Below are 18,712 nucleotides of genomic sequence, written 5' to 3'. Positions count from 1 at the left end.
TCTTTGTCCCTCTCTCTTGCAGTATTCTTCTCTCTGTTTGATAATAGTACCTTGCTCAATGCTCTTCCAATTATCTTTCTTATTTCTCCCAAACAGTAGGTATGTCAGCCTTCATAATATTCATCATCCAGCATCTCTGCTTCAAAAAATGTTACCCTTTTATTTCTTTTGAAATTGACATACTGCAAACTTTCTTTCTGTACCTCAAAATACTGAGATGTCTTATCTTCACTTATTTTCTCATATCTCCTGCAGACTCAAGTGTTAAGGAGGATTCAGTGATCATAAGGCCATTAGCTTAAAAGAAAGGACAGGCATTTCATTTCATACAAGATGAGATATATAGATATCAGTGTCAACTGCTGTAGTTTCTAATGAGAATGTATTCACATTAATTGCAGCTGGATCTGTGTATGTGTTTGTGCATCTATTTCTACTCATTGGTGTAAAAATGTAATTAGTAATCATTCACTCACATTTTACATTGTATGGTGACTGCATGACTCACTGTCAGTTCCTCATTTTCTTCAGCAGGGGTCACCATTTGCTGGCTGTTTGATGTTTTGTAGTAGTGATATTTATATACAATTCTCCTGCAGCTTGTGGGATAGCTGTTTGAATTAGCTTGTTGTTAATAAATAAATTTTGTAAGGACAGGTTTGTCAACTATTATTTTTTTTAAATTCCAGAAGTTTTTAAATAGTACAACAGCCCACACTTAGAAATAAGTAACCTTTGTGATTACAATGTGACTATTTTTGATAAATCTGCAATTTGTTGCTTGAGTTTGTCATTGGAAAGAACTACTCTATATACTCATATTTTGGGTTTCTGGCTTCCTGCCACTATGAGGAAATTCAAGCTACAGAATTAAACCTTCCATCAGATTGAAACTTATTGGCAAAAAGCATTTTAGTTGAAATATCTCAGTTACTACAGTTACTAGCCAGTGTCTGCACATTAGTAAAACTGAGGATTTTAAGCTCCACTTGTGTTAGAAGCAACTGATAAACTAGGTTCTGATGAAATGATATATCAGAAATGGAGGGCGGAATAAAAGCAGGAGGATATCTGTTGTGGTTTATAATGACTGCTGTCTGATTTCTCCATTCAACTGTTTAGTGCAACTGCCTTGTAAATGAAATAGAATTATTTTGTGAACAAATGACAGAAGTTCTCAAGAATTAACTATTTTTTCCTGGATACAGTTAGAAAAAATGTATGTAAATAGTCTTTTCTAAGCTATATTTTTGCAGTAATTACAGGTACACAGTCCTTTATCCAAAATCCTCAGGGCTGGTTGTTGTTCAGAATTTGGAATTTTTTGGATTTCGGAATAAATGATATTTTCACAAAAAACTTACCTAATAGCAGAAGCATGTGTGTGTAGTATGAGCACTGAGGCATAATTGATGCCTACCAGTGCAGGGCCACGCTGCCACGTCATATCTGAGTGACGTGGTTTGTGTGGGTGTGGAGTTGGGTCACCTGTTTGCACGCCAAAATGCCGCTCCACACTCCACAAAAAAACTTCAGTTTTCTGAGTTTTTTGGTTTTCAGAATTTTGGATAAATGATTGTGTACCTGTACTTACAGGTTAATTTTCCTTGACAGTGATCATGGAGTAAGGAAATGAAAAATATGGATTACCCTGTTACTTTTAGCATGAGGTAGTTATCTTTTTTTCTTGGATGTTGATGTGTTTTCTTTTCTCATCTGTATTTCACAGGAAACTGGGCATGTCCTCTGGTCTATCATTAAAGAATGTAACACATCCTGATCTAGCGGCGAGTGGCGATTTGGTATTGATTTCTAATACTACAATATTCCTTCATGTGACTGTCAAGACTGGGGAGATTTCACTATGCAGACTAATTCTTGGAGCAGCCTGTACTGAAATCCTTTCATGCTGGTCATTGGGATAATTCATTGTGTGACAGGGCCTCCTGATAGACTAAAAACTCTGGAGTTAAACAATTCCTCAGCACTACTCCTGCTGTGATTCCATTATTTTATGGAAGGTGTAATGGAAACTCTTTTCAGAGTGAGGCCAAACTTGAGAAACTTCTTTATTTTTTCACTTTCCTGTATAGTTTCACAATGCAAAGAGAGAAGAAAATGTCCTAATTGTGTTTTTAAATTTAATCATTCCATAAAACTAGGTTCTAGTTTTAAACACTGTGCCGTTTCTAATACAGTGTATAAAAACCTCTCTGCTTCTGACTGCCTTCTCCATTTTTATGACACTTCTTAAAATCTACCTCTTCTAACAAAGTTTCTGGTCACCTGTCCTCATATTTCCATATTTAGCTTGGTGTCAGATACTATTTAGTAATACCCTTAGGCAGCTCTTTGCTAAGTTACATTAAAGGTACTATATAAATGTAATTTGTTCCTGATGTCGATACATGTAGTTCATTCTAGCCAAAGCTATTCAGTTTAATTCTCAGTGGGACTATAGTTAAAAATTCTGACTAAGACTAGTACGTCTCAGATTCTGGGGGAGAGCAGCAGAATCCCTGTTCACTTTTCTAAGCTCATTGATTAGAAATGAAATTTTCACTGATAGCCTATTCAAAGATTCCTACTGTACGAGAGCAGAATCCAGTCTGACCTCAGATGAAGCAAATACACATCAAAGCCAAACAGAATGAAACCAGAATGAATTTTAATGACACAGGTTGCTTTTCATTCTCAAAATTAACCCTTCTATGTCCTGCATTGAAATTTCATAAATGAGAAACGTCCTAGCCAACCTATTGATCAAACACTCTTGCTTATGTCTTTCAGTCATTTCTCCAGACCTACATTTTCAGTTTTCTTAGGGATTAATTTCACATTTATTTTCATTTCTTCAAAAAACAACCGGCTGCTATATATAAAATAGCTTTTGGAAATACAGGCCGACTGCCGTACTTGTGGAATTGTTTTCTGCGGTTTCACTACAGCCCGAACATATTATAGGGAGCATTCCGGAATCAGGGACCAGAAAGCTGCCGGGAGCTGCAGGAAATTTCCCATTGAAATGAATGGGTTCGCTCCCATCCGCAGTTAGGTCTGGGAATGTATCCCCCTCGGGTATGGGGGCAGACTACTGTAGGCATGAAATAAGGAAATTAATTCATGCAGACAGGAATTCGATATAAATGCTTAATATGTCCCCACCAAATGAAAGCTGGTTGAAAATTTGAGTTCAAGCATTTGAAATGATAAAAAGCAGATAATATAGACATTTCATGGTGTCAAGCAATCTGTAACAAGTGTGTGCTATGTCTGACCTAACCTGGTTGTTCTGATTTTGGCTCTGTCAGGTTGGGAATGCTGTGTTTCCCAGGACTGAGTTCTGTCCCATTCAAAAGGTTTCAAACTAATAACGGGCTTTATGTTTCACAGGTGGCAAAAACTGTTGAGCACTTTGGAACCTCCATTGAAGATCTTTTATTGAAATACAGGAAGGAAATAATAAGTACGTAGGAAAAAATAAGGATGAAGCAAAAATAAGTAAATTATCATGGAGCATGTAATGGAATACAAGGTTATCGTCTATATGAGGCGTATCATTGGCTTTGTTATTGTGGAAAATAGTTCACAGACGTGTGGATGCAATGTGAGTTGATCATTATTACAGATACACTGCTCCATTCCCTGACTGGTAGCAGCAGGACCCTCCTTGCTAGGTGATAAAATCGTTTAGCATTTCTGGCAGCTTCTTACTGTGCTTCGTTAAGGATAATCCAGCTCCACGTCTCTCAGCTGACCAGTCTGCATTTGCAATGTCTGTCCGGCATTTTCTGTTTCTAATTTGGTAAAGTCATCCAGCCTTTTTGAGGGAGGAGGTGGTTGAGCCACACGTTTCTAAGCATTTCGTTCACTTCACTCCCACATAGTTAGAAACTTCCTTGTCAAAATATGTGCTTCCAAACAGAAGTAAGTGACTGTGTTGAACTTATTAAATTAAAAAAACGGTAGCAAACCATGTGGAAAAGTAAATCTGGAAAGTTACTTCAAACTAATCCACAAAGGGTGAATTAGGTCAAATGAGAGAACTGATGGTAATACATTGTTTATCAGTAAAGTGATTAACATACAGAACAGTAGAGGGTAAAGTGATTTTTAAAAAGCAATTGGATACCTGGTGGTGGGTCTGAGACAAGAAAGTAAATAATTTTATGCAACTTGATTTATTTTGTGATCCACCATTTGTGCACTGATTTTAAAATGATTCCCTTGTTACATGACACCTTTTCCAATTGGGGGAAGTTGAAGTTAATGTTAACTTCATGAAGCAGCTACTGTATTTCATCAATTTTGGAGATGCCGGTGATGGATTGGGGTGTACAAAGTTAAAAATCACACAACAACAGGTTATTCTCCTGCTCCTCAGATGCTGCCTGGCCTCTTGTGTTTTTCTAGCACCACATTTTTCAACACCAGGCTATAGTCTAACAGTTTAATTGGAAGCACACTAGCTTTTGGAGCGTCATCCTTCATCAGGTGATAGTGGAGGACTCAATCCTAAAACTCAGAATTTATAGCAAAAATTTACAGTGTGATGTAATTGAAATTATACATTGAAAAATACCTTGATTGTCTGCTGAGTCTTTCATCTGTTTGAATATCATGATAGTTTCACTTCTTTCATGTGTAAATCACAAAATCTTTTTTTAAAAATAGTTGCATTCCCAGGTTAGCTGTAAATATTGTCTTGCTATCACCCATTGTTACAGCTAACCTGAGAATGCAACCTTTATAAAAAAAGGTTTAGTGATTTTCACATGAAAGAAGTGAAACTATCATGGTATTTGAACAGATGAAAGACTCAACAGACAATCAAGGTATTTTTCAATGTATAATTTCAGTTACATCACACTGTAAATTTTTGCTATAAATTCTGTGTTTTAGGATTGAGTCCTCCACTATCACCTGATGAAGAAGCGATGCTCCGAAAGCTAGTGTGCTTCCAATTAAACCTGTTGGACTATAACCTGGTGTTGTGTGATTTTTAACTTCATATTTCATCAAGATTTTCCGACTGATGCCTTGTAGTTCCTAGATTTACGTTAAATCCACTGGAATAGTACGTACTGGATGGGAATGCTGCTTTATAGATGATTGTGCAACCTGACTGGAAAATACATGGAGCTGAATTTTATCAGTAATCAGCCAAGTGTCAAGTTTATGGAGTTTCATGGAGGGTTTCTCTCAGTGAAAAATGCAAACACGTATTTTTACAGTTTACCTCATTTAAGGATATACCACACCTCCATGATGCAACTTACATTTTCCAGCAATGGAAGTACCCATCACTACTGGAAACTTCCAGGATACCCAGTGCTGGAGCCATGTTTACTTCCCAGCCATGGATCAGGTTAACAGCTGCAAACCAAGAATTATGTGTGCAGTTGCAGTACGGGAAAAACTGCCTCAGAGATCGCCAGTAGTGGCACTTTGGAGCCTCACTTTACTGACAGGCACCTGGAGGTTCTGGTGGATAGAGGTGATGAAGAAGAATGTCACCCTCTTTTCTCCAGACTGTCAGAAAAGGCCTTGGCACCATGGTATCTGCAGATGCTACCAGAGTCACTGCAGTGTCGATGAACTGGAGGAACACTCACTAATTATTGAACAAGGTTACTAACCTTATGCATTTGATGAGAGTATGTGCCAGCATCTTCTCTCTACTAGTTAACACTCTATCTCTACCGCTGTACTAATTTCTCACCAAGAAGTCATGGTCTATCACTCTCATTATTGCATGCAATGTTTTCTTACACCCACTCACATGCATCCAAAGCTCCCACCCTACTAACTCTGGACACATAACTACTGATTGGGAATGATCAGCCATGATCATATTGAATGGCGGTGCAGGCTCGAAGGGCTGAATGGCCTACTCCTGCATCTATTGTCTATTGTCTATTGTCTATTGTTCCTCCACCAGAGCTCACTGCTGGGCCAACCACTGCCATCTCTCTTCGTCCTTCTCTGAGTCCGGTCTGTAGTTTCCTGGCTTTTTCTTACAACTTTTCTTAAATAATGGCACCACATTAGCCAACCTCCAGGCTTCTGGCACCTCACCCATGGCTGTCAAAGATACAAATATCTCAGCATGAGATCCAGCAATCTCTTCCTCCACTTCTACAGAACTCTGGGCAATACCTGATCAGGTGCTGGAGATTTATCTACCTTTATGTATTTTAAGACCTCCAGCATCACCTCTTCTTTACAATGGACACTTTTCAAGATATCATCATTTATTTCCCCAGGTTCCCTAATTTTCATGTCCTCAACCGAAAATAGTGATCTCACCCAACTCCTGCAGTTCCACATATAGTTAGCCTTATTGCTCTTTCTTGGGCCCTACTCTCCCTCTATTAGTTTTTTGCCCTCAATGTATTTGTAAAATCTCTTTGGATTCTCCTTAACCCTATTTGCTAAAGCTATCTCATGTCCCCTTTATTCCTTCCAGATTTCCCCCTTAAGTATACTTGTACTGTCATTCTCCTCCTCCAAGTTGTCATTCCCTGACTTATATTTTCTTGACCACAGCCTCAATTTCCCAAGTCATCCAGCATTCCCTACACCCGCCAGCCTTACTGTTCACAAAACAGGAACATAGTGTCTCATTTTTAAACACCTCTCACTTTCCAACTGTCCCTTTACCTGCAAACAGCATTCCCCAATCAACTTTTGAAAGTTCCTGTCTAATACTATCAAAATTGGCCTTAGTCCAATTTAGAACCTTAACTTTTGGATCAGGTCTATCCTTTTCCATAACTATTTTAATACTTATAGAATTATGATCACTTGCCCCAAAGTGCTCCATCACTTGTCCTCCCTTATTTCCTAAGAGAAGGTCAAGTTTTATTCCTTCTCAAATATGTACAACCACCTGTTAAATAAGCATTTTTTGATGTACACATTCTAACAAAGTCCTTTCCATCTAAGCCGTTAACAAGAGTCATAGAGATGGTACAGCACAGAAACAGACCCATTGGTCCAACTCGTTCATACCAACCAGATATCCTAACCTAATCTGGTCCCATTTGCCAGCACTTGGCCCATATCCCTCGAAACCCTTCCTATTCATATACCATCCAGATGCCTTTAAAATGCTGTAATTGTACCAGCCTCCAGCACTTCATCTGGCAGCTCATTCCATATACTCACCACCCTCTGCATGAAATATTTGCCCCTTAGGTCCCCTTTATATCTTTCGCCTCTAATCCTAAACCTATGCCCTCTAATTCTGGACTCCCCCACCCCAGGAAAAAAACTTGTCTATTTATCCTGTCCATGCCCTTCATGATTTCATAAACCTTCATAAGGTTCTGCCCCCTCAGCCTCTGATGCTCCAGGGAAAACAGCCCCAGCCTATTCAGCATCTCCCTATAGCTCAAACCCTCCAACCCTGGCAATATCCTTGTAAATCTTTTCTGAACCCTTTCAAGTTTCACAACATCCTTCTAATAGGAAGGAGACCAGAATCGCACACAATATTCCAAACGTGGCCTAACCAATGTCTGTACACTTGTAACATGACCTGCCAATGCCTAAACTCAATGGTCTGACCAATGAAGGAAAGCATACCAAACATCTTCTTCACTATCCTATCTACCTGCGACTCTACTTTCAAAGAACTATGAACGTGCACTCCAAGATCTCTTTGTTCAGCAATACTCTGTCGGACCTTACTATCAAGTGTCTAAGTCCTGCTTTGATTGGTATTCCAAAATGGAGTACCTCACATTTATCTAAATTAAATTCCATCTGCCACTCATCAGTCTATTGGCCCATCTGATCAATATCCCATTCTTTGCTGTCCACTACACCTCCATTATGACATTCCAAATCTGGGTTTGGAAAATTAAAATCCCCTACCATTACAACTCTATTATTCTTACAGATATCTGAAATCTCCTTACATATTTGCTTCTCAGTTCCCACCGACTATTCGGGGGCTTTCATACAATCCCAATAAGGTGGTCATCCCTTTCTTATTTCATGGTTCCACCCATATAACATCACTGAACTTTCTCTCAGGAATATCTTTATGAAATAAAACTGTAATGTTTTCCTTAACCAAAAACACCATACCCCCTCCTCTCTTACCCCACCTTTCTATTCCTCCTATACCATTTATACCCAGGAACATGAAGCTACTAGTCCTGTCCATCCATGGGCCATGTTTCTGTAATAACTATGATACTCCGGTCCCATGTTCCCAACCTTGCCATGAATTCATCTGCCATACGTGCTGTGTGCCATGAAGAGTGCAGTCCCTCTTCATGGGAGGATAAGCTACAGATCCCTGAGAGGAATCATCAGCAAGGCTGATACCTGCACCCTCCACCAGCTCAGTTACTGAAACCTCAGTGGTCATGTCACCTAGATTTAGACTTGGGAGCACATTCTGGTGAGTCTTATCACTGACGTGTGTCTGCAGAAGGCCAGAAAAGAAATGTCCCAGGTCACTGGTGCTCAGAGACTACTCACCTGCCTATCCCCAGGCAGGAGAGGACCTCATGTCAGCCATTTGTAACTTAACTGCACAAGAAGATTAAGGGACAGCAGGCAGGTTTATCAGAACAACTCAGCAAGCACTCTAAAGTTGGAGGAGTCCATCAGTGCCTTCTGTGCTGTGCTGCCTGGTTGTCTCCGTGAACAGGAGACCAGGTGCAGCACACTCAATAACAGCTGGATGTTTGCACAGACTGGCACTCCATCACTGCACCCAATCATGCTCAGCACCATCAGCAAGCTGACAGGATGATGAGGGACCTTGATCTCACTCCGGATGCCTCTTCTCCATCAGAAAATCAGTGGTGAACCCGGTCAAAGAAGGAACCACTTACAGGATCTCCAGAAGTCTTCTCTCAGGAAGACTTCCTCCAAAATACCCGGCCACTCCACCTTCACGTTGCCTACAGTCCAACATCTGATGGGAGTTTAACCCAAAGAGGGTGAGTCTGCACCTGGGTTGGTCACTCTCAGCATATTGAAGCCCTTCAGCTACGAGCAACCCCTCAGATCGCTAGCTGCCCCAAAACTCCAAGAGCAAGAAGCTGGACTATAGGGAGGTTGCAGTATAGGAACTCCGGCTGCAAAAGCACAAGGCTGCACCTAGATGTAGTGGGATGCAAAGGAAAAAGTCAACATTTTGAGCATGAATCTAGCACGTGTGAAACTTCATTGTAAGTAAATTATCATATTTGTAAATAGTTGATCACTTTTCATCCATTCTTAGCACTACATGATGTTCTAACCCTGTCTGAAGAGTAGCTTTCCCTTCCATCATGCCTATGGAATACAACAACATGTCCACTCCTTTGACTGATCATTGCTGACAAGCATGACAAGCTACCTGGCTTTGTGTCTGCACAAAGAGACAAGACAAGACAAGGGTACTGTGAAGTTGTAAGTTCTGAATGATGTAGCAATGCGCAGAAGGCTGAGCAGAGATGTGGTGAGCATTTAAGTAGGTGCAAAGTGATTGAAACAAAGAGCCCTAAGGTGCACTCTGCTCCAGTCTATAAATGTATGCTTGTCCCTGTGCCTAAAGTAGCCCAGCAGCAACAGTACAAGGCAAGGTGTTGGTCACTGCAAAGTGCAGTGTTGAAGTGAATACTCTTTTTTTTAACTGTGTCAGGGATGCGCCATGTTGCAATGGTGAAGCTGGTGCATTTCTGATGTCAAACTCCATGGAGCACAGATGATGGCTACCCAAGAGGTGTACCCTGAGATATTGGGAACTACTGGTCCAGAGAGAGACCTGAAGTGGGAGAATAGCAAACTGCATATAAATGAAAACCAAAAGAACTGTGGATGCTATAAATGAGAAACAAAAACAGAAATTGCTGGAAAAGCTCAGCAGGTCTGGCAGCGTCTGTGGAGAGAAATCAGAGTTAATGTTTCGTGTCGCGTGACCCTTCCTCAGAATTGAAGGATATAAATGAGATGAGATTAGGTACTAATAAAATATACACAGATCTAAATAGGCCTCTCGGCACTCACTAGTGAGACTTCTGTCTTTCAGCTCAAGCCTTGGGTTGAAAATTGGATTTTGTTTTCTGAACATGGAAAATATAGTTTATACGATCTCACCATATTTTCCCAACTGACTTGCCATTGCGTGTGCAGTTTAGGGGCTCGGAAAATTCAGGCCATGACATCTGTTCAAAGAGCTCAGACCACAGATTTTAATTTGGAACATAAATTGGGCACATGGAGAGGTGGAAAATCTTCTTGACATGGTTAATGTGGGACCTGGGCAATTTTTGCCTCCGGGTCAGATGTGAATATGAATGATCGTACTATCTACTCAATCACAACAGTGAATGGGAAGCCCCACCCATCTTCACTGTACAATATGAGGTCGACCACCTCAGGACCTACGCTTAAAGAAAGACTGCACCTTTTAAAGATAGGTTTCATTCTCTGTTGCCATATCTTGGGAATTTCAGAAAGCCTTTCCATTCGCTTGGCTCTCCAAATGCACAATTCACAGTTCAAGTTAAAATTGGGGTCTTAGATATTCAAGCATTCCAAAAGTAAACATTGTAAAGTGGCTATGTTCTGATCTGACCATTAGAGGGAGAAGTTTGGTGATGGTTTAACCTAAGGGTCACCATGCATTTGAATGTGGTTGTTCAGTCAAATTTCACAATCCAAAAAAATCAAATGAGAGAACAAAAAATGGGCAATTATGGTTACATCTCCTAAACTAGGTAAAAACAATGACTGCAGATGCTGGAAACTAGATTTTGGATTAGAGTGGTGCTGGAAAAGCACAGCGGTTCAGGCAGCATCCGAGGAGCAGTAAAATTGATGTTTCAGGCAAAAGCCCTTCATCAGGAATACAGGCAGAGCGCCTGAAGGGTGGAGAGATAAATGAGAGGTGGGTGGGGAGAAAGTAGCATAGAGTACAGTAGGTGGGTGGGGGAGGGGATGAATGTGATAGGTCAGGGAGGAGGGTGGAGTGGGATAGGTCAGGGAGGAGGGTGGAGTGAGATAGCAGAACATACCAGATGGCTTCCTTCTTTAGAGACCACAATTTCCCTTCCCACGTGGTTAAAGATGCCCTCCAACACATCTCGTCCACATCCCGCACCTCCGTCCTCAGACCCCACCCCTCCAACCGTAACCAGGACAGAACGCCCCTGGTGCTCACCTTCTACCCTACCAACCTTCGCATAAACCAAATCATTTGCCAACATTTCCGCCAACTCTAAACGGACCCCACCACCAGGGATGTATTTCCCTCCCCACCCCTTTCCGCCTTCCGCAAAGACCGTTCCCTCCGTGACTACCTGGTCAGGTCCACGCCTCCCCCTACAACCCACCCTCCCATCCTGGCACCTTCCCCTGCCACCACAGGAATTGCAAAACCTGCACCCACACTCCTCCCTCACCTCCATCTAAGGCCCTAAAGAGGCCTTCCACATCCATCAAAGTTTTACCTGCACATCCACCAATATCATTTATTGTATCCGGTGCTCCCGATGCAGTCTCTTCTACACTGGAGCGCTTTAGGGAACATCTCTGGGACACCCGCACCAATCAACCACACTGCCCTGTGGCCCAACATTTCAACTCCCCCCTCCCACTCTGCCAAGGACATGGAGGTCCTGGGCCTCCTTCACCGCCGCTCCCTCACCACCTGATGCCTGGAGGAAGAACACCTCATCTTCCGCCTCGAACACTTCAACCCCAGGGCATCAATGTGGACTTCAACAGTTTCCTCATTTCCCCTCCCCCCACCTCACCCCAGTTCCAAACTTCCAGCTCAGCACTGTCCCCGTGACTTATCCTAACTGCCTATCTTCTTTTCCACCTATTCACCCCAACCTCCTCCCTGACCTATCACCTTCATCCCTTCCTCCACTCACCTATTGTACTCTGTGCTACTTTCTCCCCACCCTCACCTTCCTCTCATTTATCTCTCCACCCTTCAGGCACTCTGCCTGTATTCCTGATGAAGGGCTTTTGCCCAAAACGTCGATTTTACTGCTGCCTGAACTGCTGTGCTTTTCCAGCACCATATCTGCTAAACTGCAATACGGTTGCCTCTTAGCTGCCCTCTAGATAATTAGAGATAGCAATAATTTTTTGCCTGGTCAGTGGTACCCACATCACATGAACCAATAAAAAAAAATTGCATGCTGAAGTTATTGTTGTCATTGGTTGCATTCTTGATAACTTGTTTTTCAGATCAGCAGTTTTTATTGAAGAAAGTTGCTGATGCAGCAATTGATATTTATGCCATGACTGTGGTCATCTCCAGGTAAACTCCTGAAATATAATTTGATTTTGTCGTAGAATAATGCACTTAAATATACTTAAATAGTCATGATTTGGAGATGCCGGTGTTGGATTGGGGTGTACAAAGTTAAAAATCACACAACACGAGGTTATAGTCCAACAGATTTGATTGGAAGAACTAGCTTTCAGAGTGCTGCTTCTTCATCACAACTACCTGATGAAGGAACAGCACTCTGAAAGCTAGTGCTTCCAATTAAACCTGTTGGAATATAACCTGTGTTGTGTGATTTTATACTTAAATAGACCATTTCATCACTTGCCAAATAATGTCCATGTTGCTCATCATAAAACATGATCTCCCTTGGTGTAAAATACTTTAATTATTCAGGGTATAAATGAACATGCTATATTATTAATCCAACTAATTATTTGGTTTCACATAAGTTAAGTATCACTGACAAAAGACCCATTTTATTGAAGCTTTTCAACATGCACTCATCAGGACAAATAAAAGAAAAACAGCATTTATACTGTAGGAAAGAAGAGTACTGATTGCTTTGTCAAAATCTAGCCTTTTCTTCAGCAATGTCCAGAGTTGTTTTGTGGGAAGTCTTCAGTCAAACCTTTGCTTTGTTGATTCCACCTTAACTACTTGGATGGCTAGAAAATGTTTAACACAATTCGGGACTCCTCAGATACTGAAGCATTCCATGTCCAAATGTAGCAAGATCTGGACAATATTCAGGTTTGGTTTGCCAAGTGGCAAGTACCAGGCAATGGCCATGTCCACCAAGGGAGAATCTAATGTTTGCCCCTTGATATTCAGTAGCATCACCATCACTGAAATCCCCCATTATCAACATCCTGGGGGTTACCATTGACCACAAACTGAACTGGGTTCGTGGTAAAGGTACAATGGCTACACGAGCAGGTTGAAGGCTAGGAATCTTGCAGGGAGTAGCCTACCTTCTGGGCAAATGTAACCTACCTCCTAGCCAACCTCTTGAGGACAAGTAGGAATGGGCAATAAATTTGGAGTCAGTGACGCCCACAACCCTTGAGTGAATAAAACAAAAGTTTAAAAATAACATTTTGCAGCTCTGAATGTTTTGACTGTCAGATATGGGAAATTAGTAGGAGAAGGTAATTTAAAAATTGGGCTGTGCAGCAAGTCCAAGCTGACCATATGACCATAAGATATATGACCAGAAATAGGCCATTCAGCCCAGTAGATCTGTTCCACGATTTGATCATGGCTGACATGTTTCTCAACCACATTATCCTGCCTTTCCCCTTTAACCATTGATCCCCTTAATAAGCAAGAACCTATCTATTTCTGTCTTAAATATACTTAATAACATGACCTTCACTGCCCTCTGTGGCAATGAGTTCCATAGAGTCACCACCCTCTACCTGAAGAAATTCCTTCTCATCTCAGCTCTAAAGGCTTGTCCCTCTGAGGCTGTGCTCCTGGGTGCTAGTCTCTCCTACTAGTGGAAACATCTTCTCCATGTCCACTCTATGCAGGCCTGTCAGTATGCTGTAAGTTTCAATCAGATTCCCCCACCCCCACCTCATACCGTGGGCAGCATGGTGGCATAGTGGTTAGCACTGCTGCCTCATAGCGCCAGAGACCTGGGTTCAATTCCCACCTCAGGTGACTGACTGTGGGGAGTTTGCACATTCTCCCTGTGTCTGCGTGGGTTTCCTTACTGTAAGTAATCTAATCTAGTCATACTTATAAACTCCATTGAGTACAGACCCAGAATCCTTAACCACTCCTCATATGACAAACACCTGAGATCATTCCTGTAAACCTCCTCCGGACTCCTTCCAATGCCAGGACACCATTCCTTAGATGAGAGGCCCAAAACTGTTCACAATATTCCAAATGCAATCTGACCAGAGCATCAGACAGCAGATGACCTCAAAATGGATCTCAACAGATTCCGAATCAATCTCCGTATTATTCCAATACATACCAATTCAAAACAGTAAGATGCAGAGAGATTCCTGTTCAACTACATGAAAAGAATGTTTCAGCTTCTATTATCACCCTTGTATTCTGGGTCATGGCAAATAAATAACAGTTTCATAGTCACCATTACTTAATGGTTCACTTTAAATTCCAAATTTATTGATTGTGTTCATATTCCACCAGTTGCTGGGGCGGGATTTACCCCAAAGCATTAGCTTGGGCCTCTAAGATAGGTGATGGCCTAGGTGTTATCACTAGACTATTAATTCGGAGATGAAAACGTGTTGCTGGAAAAGCTCAGCAGGTCAGGCAGCATCCAAGGAGCAGGAGAATCGATGTTTCGGGCATGAGCCCTTCTTCAGGAGACCAGGTAATGTTCTGGGGACCTAGGTTTGAATTTGGTGGAATTTCAATTCAATAACAATCTGGAAATAAGAGTGTAGTGATGACCATGAAACTAATGTTGATTGTCAGGAAAAATTCCCTCTGATTTACCAGTGCCCTTTGGGGAATGAACTCGGCTATCCTTACCTGGTCTGGCCTACATGTGACTCCAGGCCCAGAGCAACATATTGACTCTTAACTGCTCTCCAGGTAGTTAAAGATGGGCAATAAATGTTGGTTCAGCTAGTGACACCCACATTCCATGATTGAATAAAAATAGTTATTTGCCCAGTGATATTACCATTGTGCTACCTTCTCTCCACATACAGAAATCACAAAAAACTTTTTAAAAAGTAAGAATTAAAAAGGCTATTGAAACATTTACCAATTATGTGGGCTGAAGTGGAATGAGATAACAGTTAGTAGAGTTTTATAAATCTCTGTTCAGAACCTATTCAAAAGGCCGTGTGATAGTTGCACAAAAGGTTCATCAGAATGATACCTTTATGGAAAGGTGATGATGTGGAGGAGCTGGTGTTGGATTGGAGTGGACAAAGTTAAACATCACAGAACACCAGGTAATAGTCCAACAGGTACATTGGGAAGCACTAGCTTTTGGAGCGCTGCTCCTTCTTCAACCACCTGATGAAGCAGCTAGTGCTTCCCAATATACCTGTTGGACCATAACCTGGTGTTGTGTAATTTGTAACTTTGTGTAAAGGGTTATCTTCTATTTCTTTGACTGTAAGTATTATCCAACTGTTGTTTCAGATGTATTAGAGCACTTGATGGAGTAGTTGAAGACTTTATTCCTCTGGTGCAACAGACTTGATATGTTTTATTGCCTAATCCTGTTCCTTTATTCCTAGGTAAAGATTTGTGATAAACTAAAATTCCTTAAATCTATATCATAGTTTAGACAGAATCATTTTGTTGATTTATAATGAAATCTATTCACTCTTCTCTTGTAATCTAGGGCATCCCGTGCTCTCAACAAAGAGCTCCCATCAGCTCAACATGAGAAGGTCCTCTGTGAAACGTGGTGCCTTGAGGTATGATTCCTGTGCAATTTTTCTCTGATGGAAACTCAGTTTTACCAAATGTTTGATGCTCTTTTTTTCTAGCAGGGTTTGCAATTAAGCGGGAGAAATTTACCTGGCCCACAATTGCTAAGAGTGTGTGTCAAATACATATACGTGTGACCGATGACCTTTTTTACTTTCATGATCAACATTTGATTGGAACCAATAAGCTGCTAGCATTACACATGGAACTCTTTGACATCTTGTTGAGTGGGTTGAGAATCGTATTGCACATCACTAACAGCCTTTAAAGGGAAGTTACAGGCAGCTTAAAATTCTATCGTGAATTCAAAATGACTCATGTAGTTGATACATTGTTAAATGTTAAGTATTTGAGGGTTATATGGGAGAATAATGATCATCCAGCAAAGAGTGATTGTGGGTCAAGGCAGAATATGGATCAGGGGTTCTCCAGTCAAGTATGTGGTTAAGAGATGACTGAACAGATCGATACAAGGAATATTGTGTGGATCAAGAGTCACCAGGATTAAAAACAAAATTCTGCTTTCTCCCCAAAAATACTGACAGATCTGTTGAGTTTTGCTAGCAATCTCTGATTTGGTTTCAGACCTCCTTTCAGATATCTGCTGTTCTTTGTTTTATTACATTGTGCTGGTGACTGACTGAAATATAGGAAATGTCCCGACCAGGATATGAAATAACAATCCTCAACCTCCTGAATTATCCCCTAGAAATGAGTGCAGATCAGTTTAAAGTTTAGGATTGCTGTTCTGCTGGTTATTAAGTAACAATTGCATTGTACTTTTCTATTAAACCAACAAGTTTGTTTGGTAAAAGCAAGGACTGCAGATGCTGAAAACCAGAGTCTAGATTAGAGTGGTGCTGGAAAAGCACATCAGGTCAGGCAGCATCCGAGGACCAGGAAAAGCGACGTTTCGGGCAAAAGCCCTTCATCAGGAATAGAGGCAGGGTGCCTGCAGTGGAGAGATGAATGAGAGGGGGGTGGGGGTGGGGAGAAAGTAGCATAGAGGAGCAAGTTTATTTGTCAGCCTTTATCATTATTGCTGGAAATACCCTTTTGTATACACACAGTGACCTGAAGGTGTCAGTCTTGGTTCAGTGACAGCACACTTTGTTTCTGAACACACAGAGAATACTGGAGAAACTCAGTGTGTCTGGCAATACCTGTGGAGAAAGAAACCGCATGATGATTTAGGGTCTGATATGGCTCTTTTTCAGTTTTTCTTCTTGAGTTCTGAAGAGGAATCTCACTGAACTTGAAACATTATTTTTCCACAGATGCTGCCAGATCTGCTGAGTTTCTCAAACATTCTGTATTTGTTTTAGATTTGCAACATTCTATTTGTTTCTGAGTAAGAGACTCATGAGCTTTGACCTTTCCCCAGACGTTTGAGTGCATGATCTATGCTGATATTTAAAACAGTGCTGAAGCAATTTTGCACTTTCCGTGGTCAGCATTCACATGATCTGTGAAATGAAGGGTCTACCTACCCTCTTGGATGAATTTGAAAGATCTCATGAAACTACTTTTTAGAGAAGAGCAGTTTAGTTCTCCGAGATCAGCATCAAATAAGCATTACTCAAGCATATTGTTGCTAATTCTTCTTATTTCTGGGACCATTGTGTATGTGATTTGGTGGTTGCATTTCCCTATATAATGATGATCACAACTTCATTTGGAAAGGTCATGGATAGGTTCAAGGTACAAATGAAGATCATTGAAATGAGGCTGGTGAGGTTTAGACACGTGCTGGATATCCTCAGGCCAATCAGCATTTGATTACAGCAGGTTTTGCAAAGAGTGACAGCAAACCCTTCGTTTTGTTAATTTATAATGAAATCTATTCACTCTTGTAAGAAATCGTAGGGAAAGCAATCATTATGAAAAGCGATCAGGAGTCACACGACACCAAGTTATAGTCCAACAGGTTTATATGAAATCAGAAGCTTTCGGAGCGCAGCTCCTTCATCAGGTGAAGGAGCTTGATGAAACAGCAATACTCCGAAAGCCTGGGATTCCGCAGGAGTCTAACAGCATCAGCCAGACAACTGACTCCACAATGTCAACTTATAAGTTTATTAGTTTTGGAAAACCTTTCAACTACTAGCAAGTAGATGATTATGCAATCAATATAAAATTAATTTTAATTATCATTCCTTTTGTTATGCTACTGTCAATTTAAAAGGTTAGAAATCATACAACACCAGGTTATAGTCCAAAAGGTTTATTTGAAATCACAAGCTTCTTTGTCAGGTGACTTTAAAAAATGTTTTCTTAAGCAAAGTACCATAAATTATTCCATCAGACATGAAAAAATTCAATATTATTCTTCAAACTTGGAGGGCTTTATAACTTGTACATTTGTACAAGGATTCAATGTTACAACAGATGTGGAGATTTGCTGTGCCCATACTGGTTTACTTTAATGCTATTTAGAAAAAGTATACAGCATTTTAACAAACTTTCTATCTTTATGTCAGGCATTTGCTCGTATAACCAACAATCTGAATGCACTGAAGTCTGAGTCCAGCATGCAGGTCATCAGCAACATGAAGACAATATCAAAAGAGCTTGTGACCAAAGGAGGAGTTGTAGCAAATCACCCACTTGGATTCTAAACATTGAGTCTTTGGTGGACATCTTTTTTTTAAGCAGTTATGTTTTTGGTGCACCTTACAATAAATGCGTGTTGAGCCCTCTGGAACAAGATCCATATATGTTGTGAACATCAGTCAAATAGAAATTGAAATGTTTTTCTTTGCAAATTTAGCCTCAAAGCCAGTCTTCAATCTTCAGGTCCATCGTTGTTTTTCAAGAATATGGATTTCTTTTTCCCTTTTCTGACATTCGTATCCTCTTTAAGATTGTGGTAAAACGTAGTCTGTGATTAATCAGTTACTGACTTTATTTTCCTGGAGAATCATGAAGCCAAATGATAATGATTAAGGCTTTTGAAATTGTGATAATGCCAGTTCACTTTTAAGAATTTCTGCAAATTTGATCCTTGAAGTTTCACATTTGTCC

General features: G+C 40.8%; 1 protein-coding gene across 1 annotated transcript in view; it reads left to right on the top strand.

The window, feature by feature from the left end:
- Positions 1 to 18,477, top strand: part of LOC140478819 (very long-chain specific acyl-CoA dehydrogenase, mitochondrial-like) — a 73,778-nt gene extending 55,301 nt beyond the window's left edge. The window contains exons 15-19 of the mRNA XM_072572229.1: positions 1,730 to 1,802; positions 3,394 to 3,466; positions 12,211 to 12,283; positions 15,600 to 15,675; positions 18,169 to 18,477. Of these exons, the coding sequence (XP_072428330.1) occupies positions 1,730 to 1,802; positions 3,394 to 3,466; positions 12,211 to 12,283; positions 15,600 to 15,675; positions 18,169 to 18,306 (433 nt within the window). The 3' untranslated portion in view covers positions 18,307 to 18,477. The remainder of the gene's footprint in view (positions 1 to 1,729; positions 1,803 to 3,393; positions 3,467 to 12,210; positions 12,284 to 15,599; positions 15,676 to 18,168) is intronic.
- Positions 18,478 to 18,712: the final 235 nt, after the last annotated feature.

This window comes from Chiloscyllium punctatum, chromosome 6 (assembly GCF_047496795.1).
Source record: "Chiloscyllium punctatum isolate Juve2018m chromosome 6, sChiPun1.3, whole genome shotgun sequence".
Taxonomy (NCBI): domain Eukaryota; kingdom Metazoa; phylum Chordata; class Chondrichthyes; order Orectolobiformes; family Hemiscylliidae; genus Chiloscyllium; species Chiloscyllium punctatum.
The sequence above is the reverse complement of the archived record's forward strand: the minus strand, read 5'-3'. Positions and strand labels throughout refer to the sequence as shown.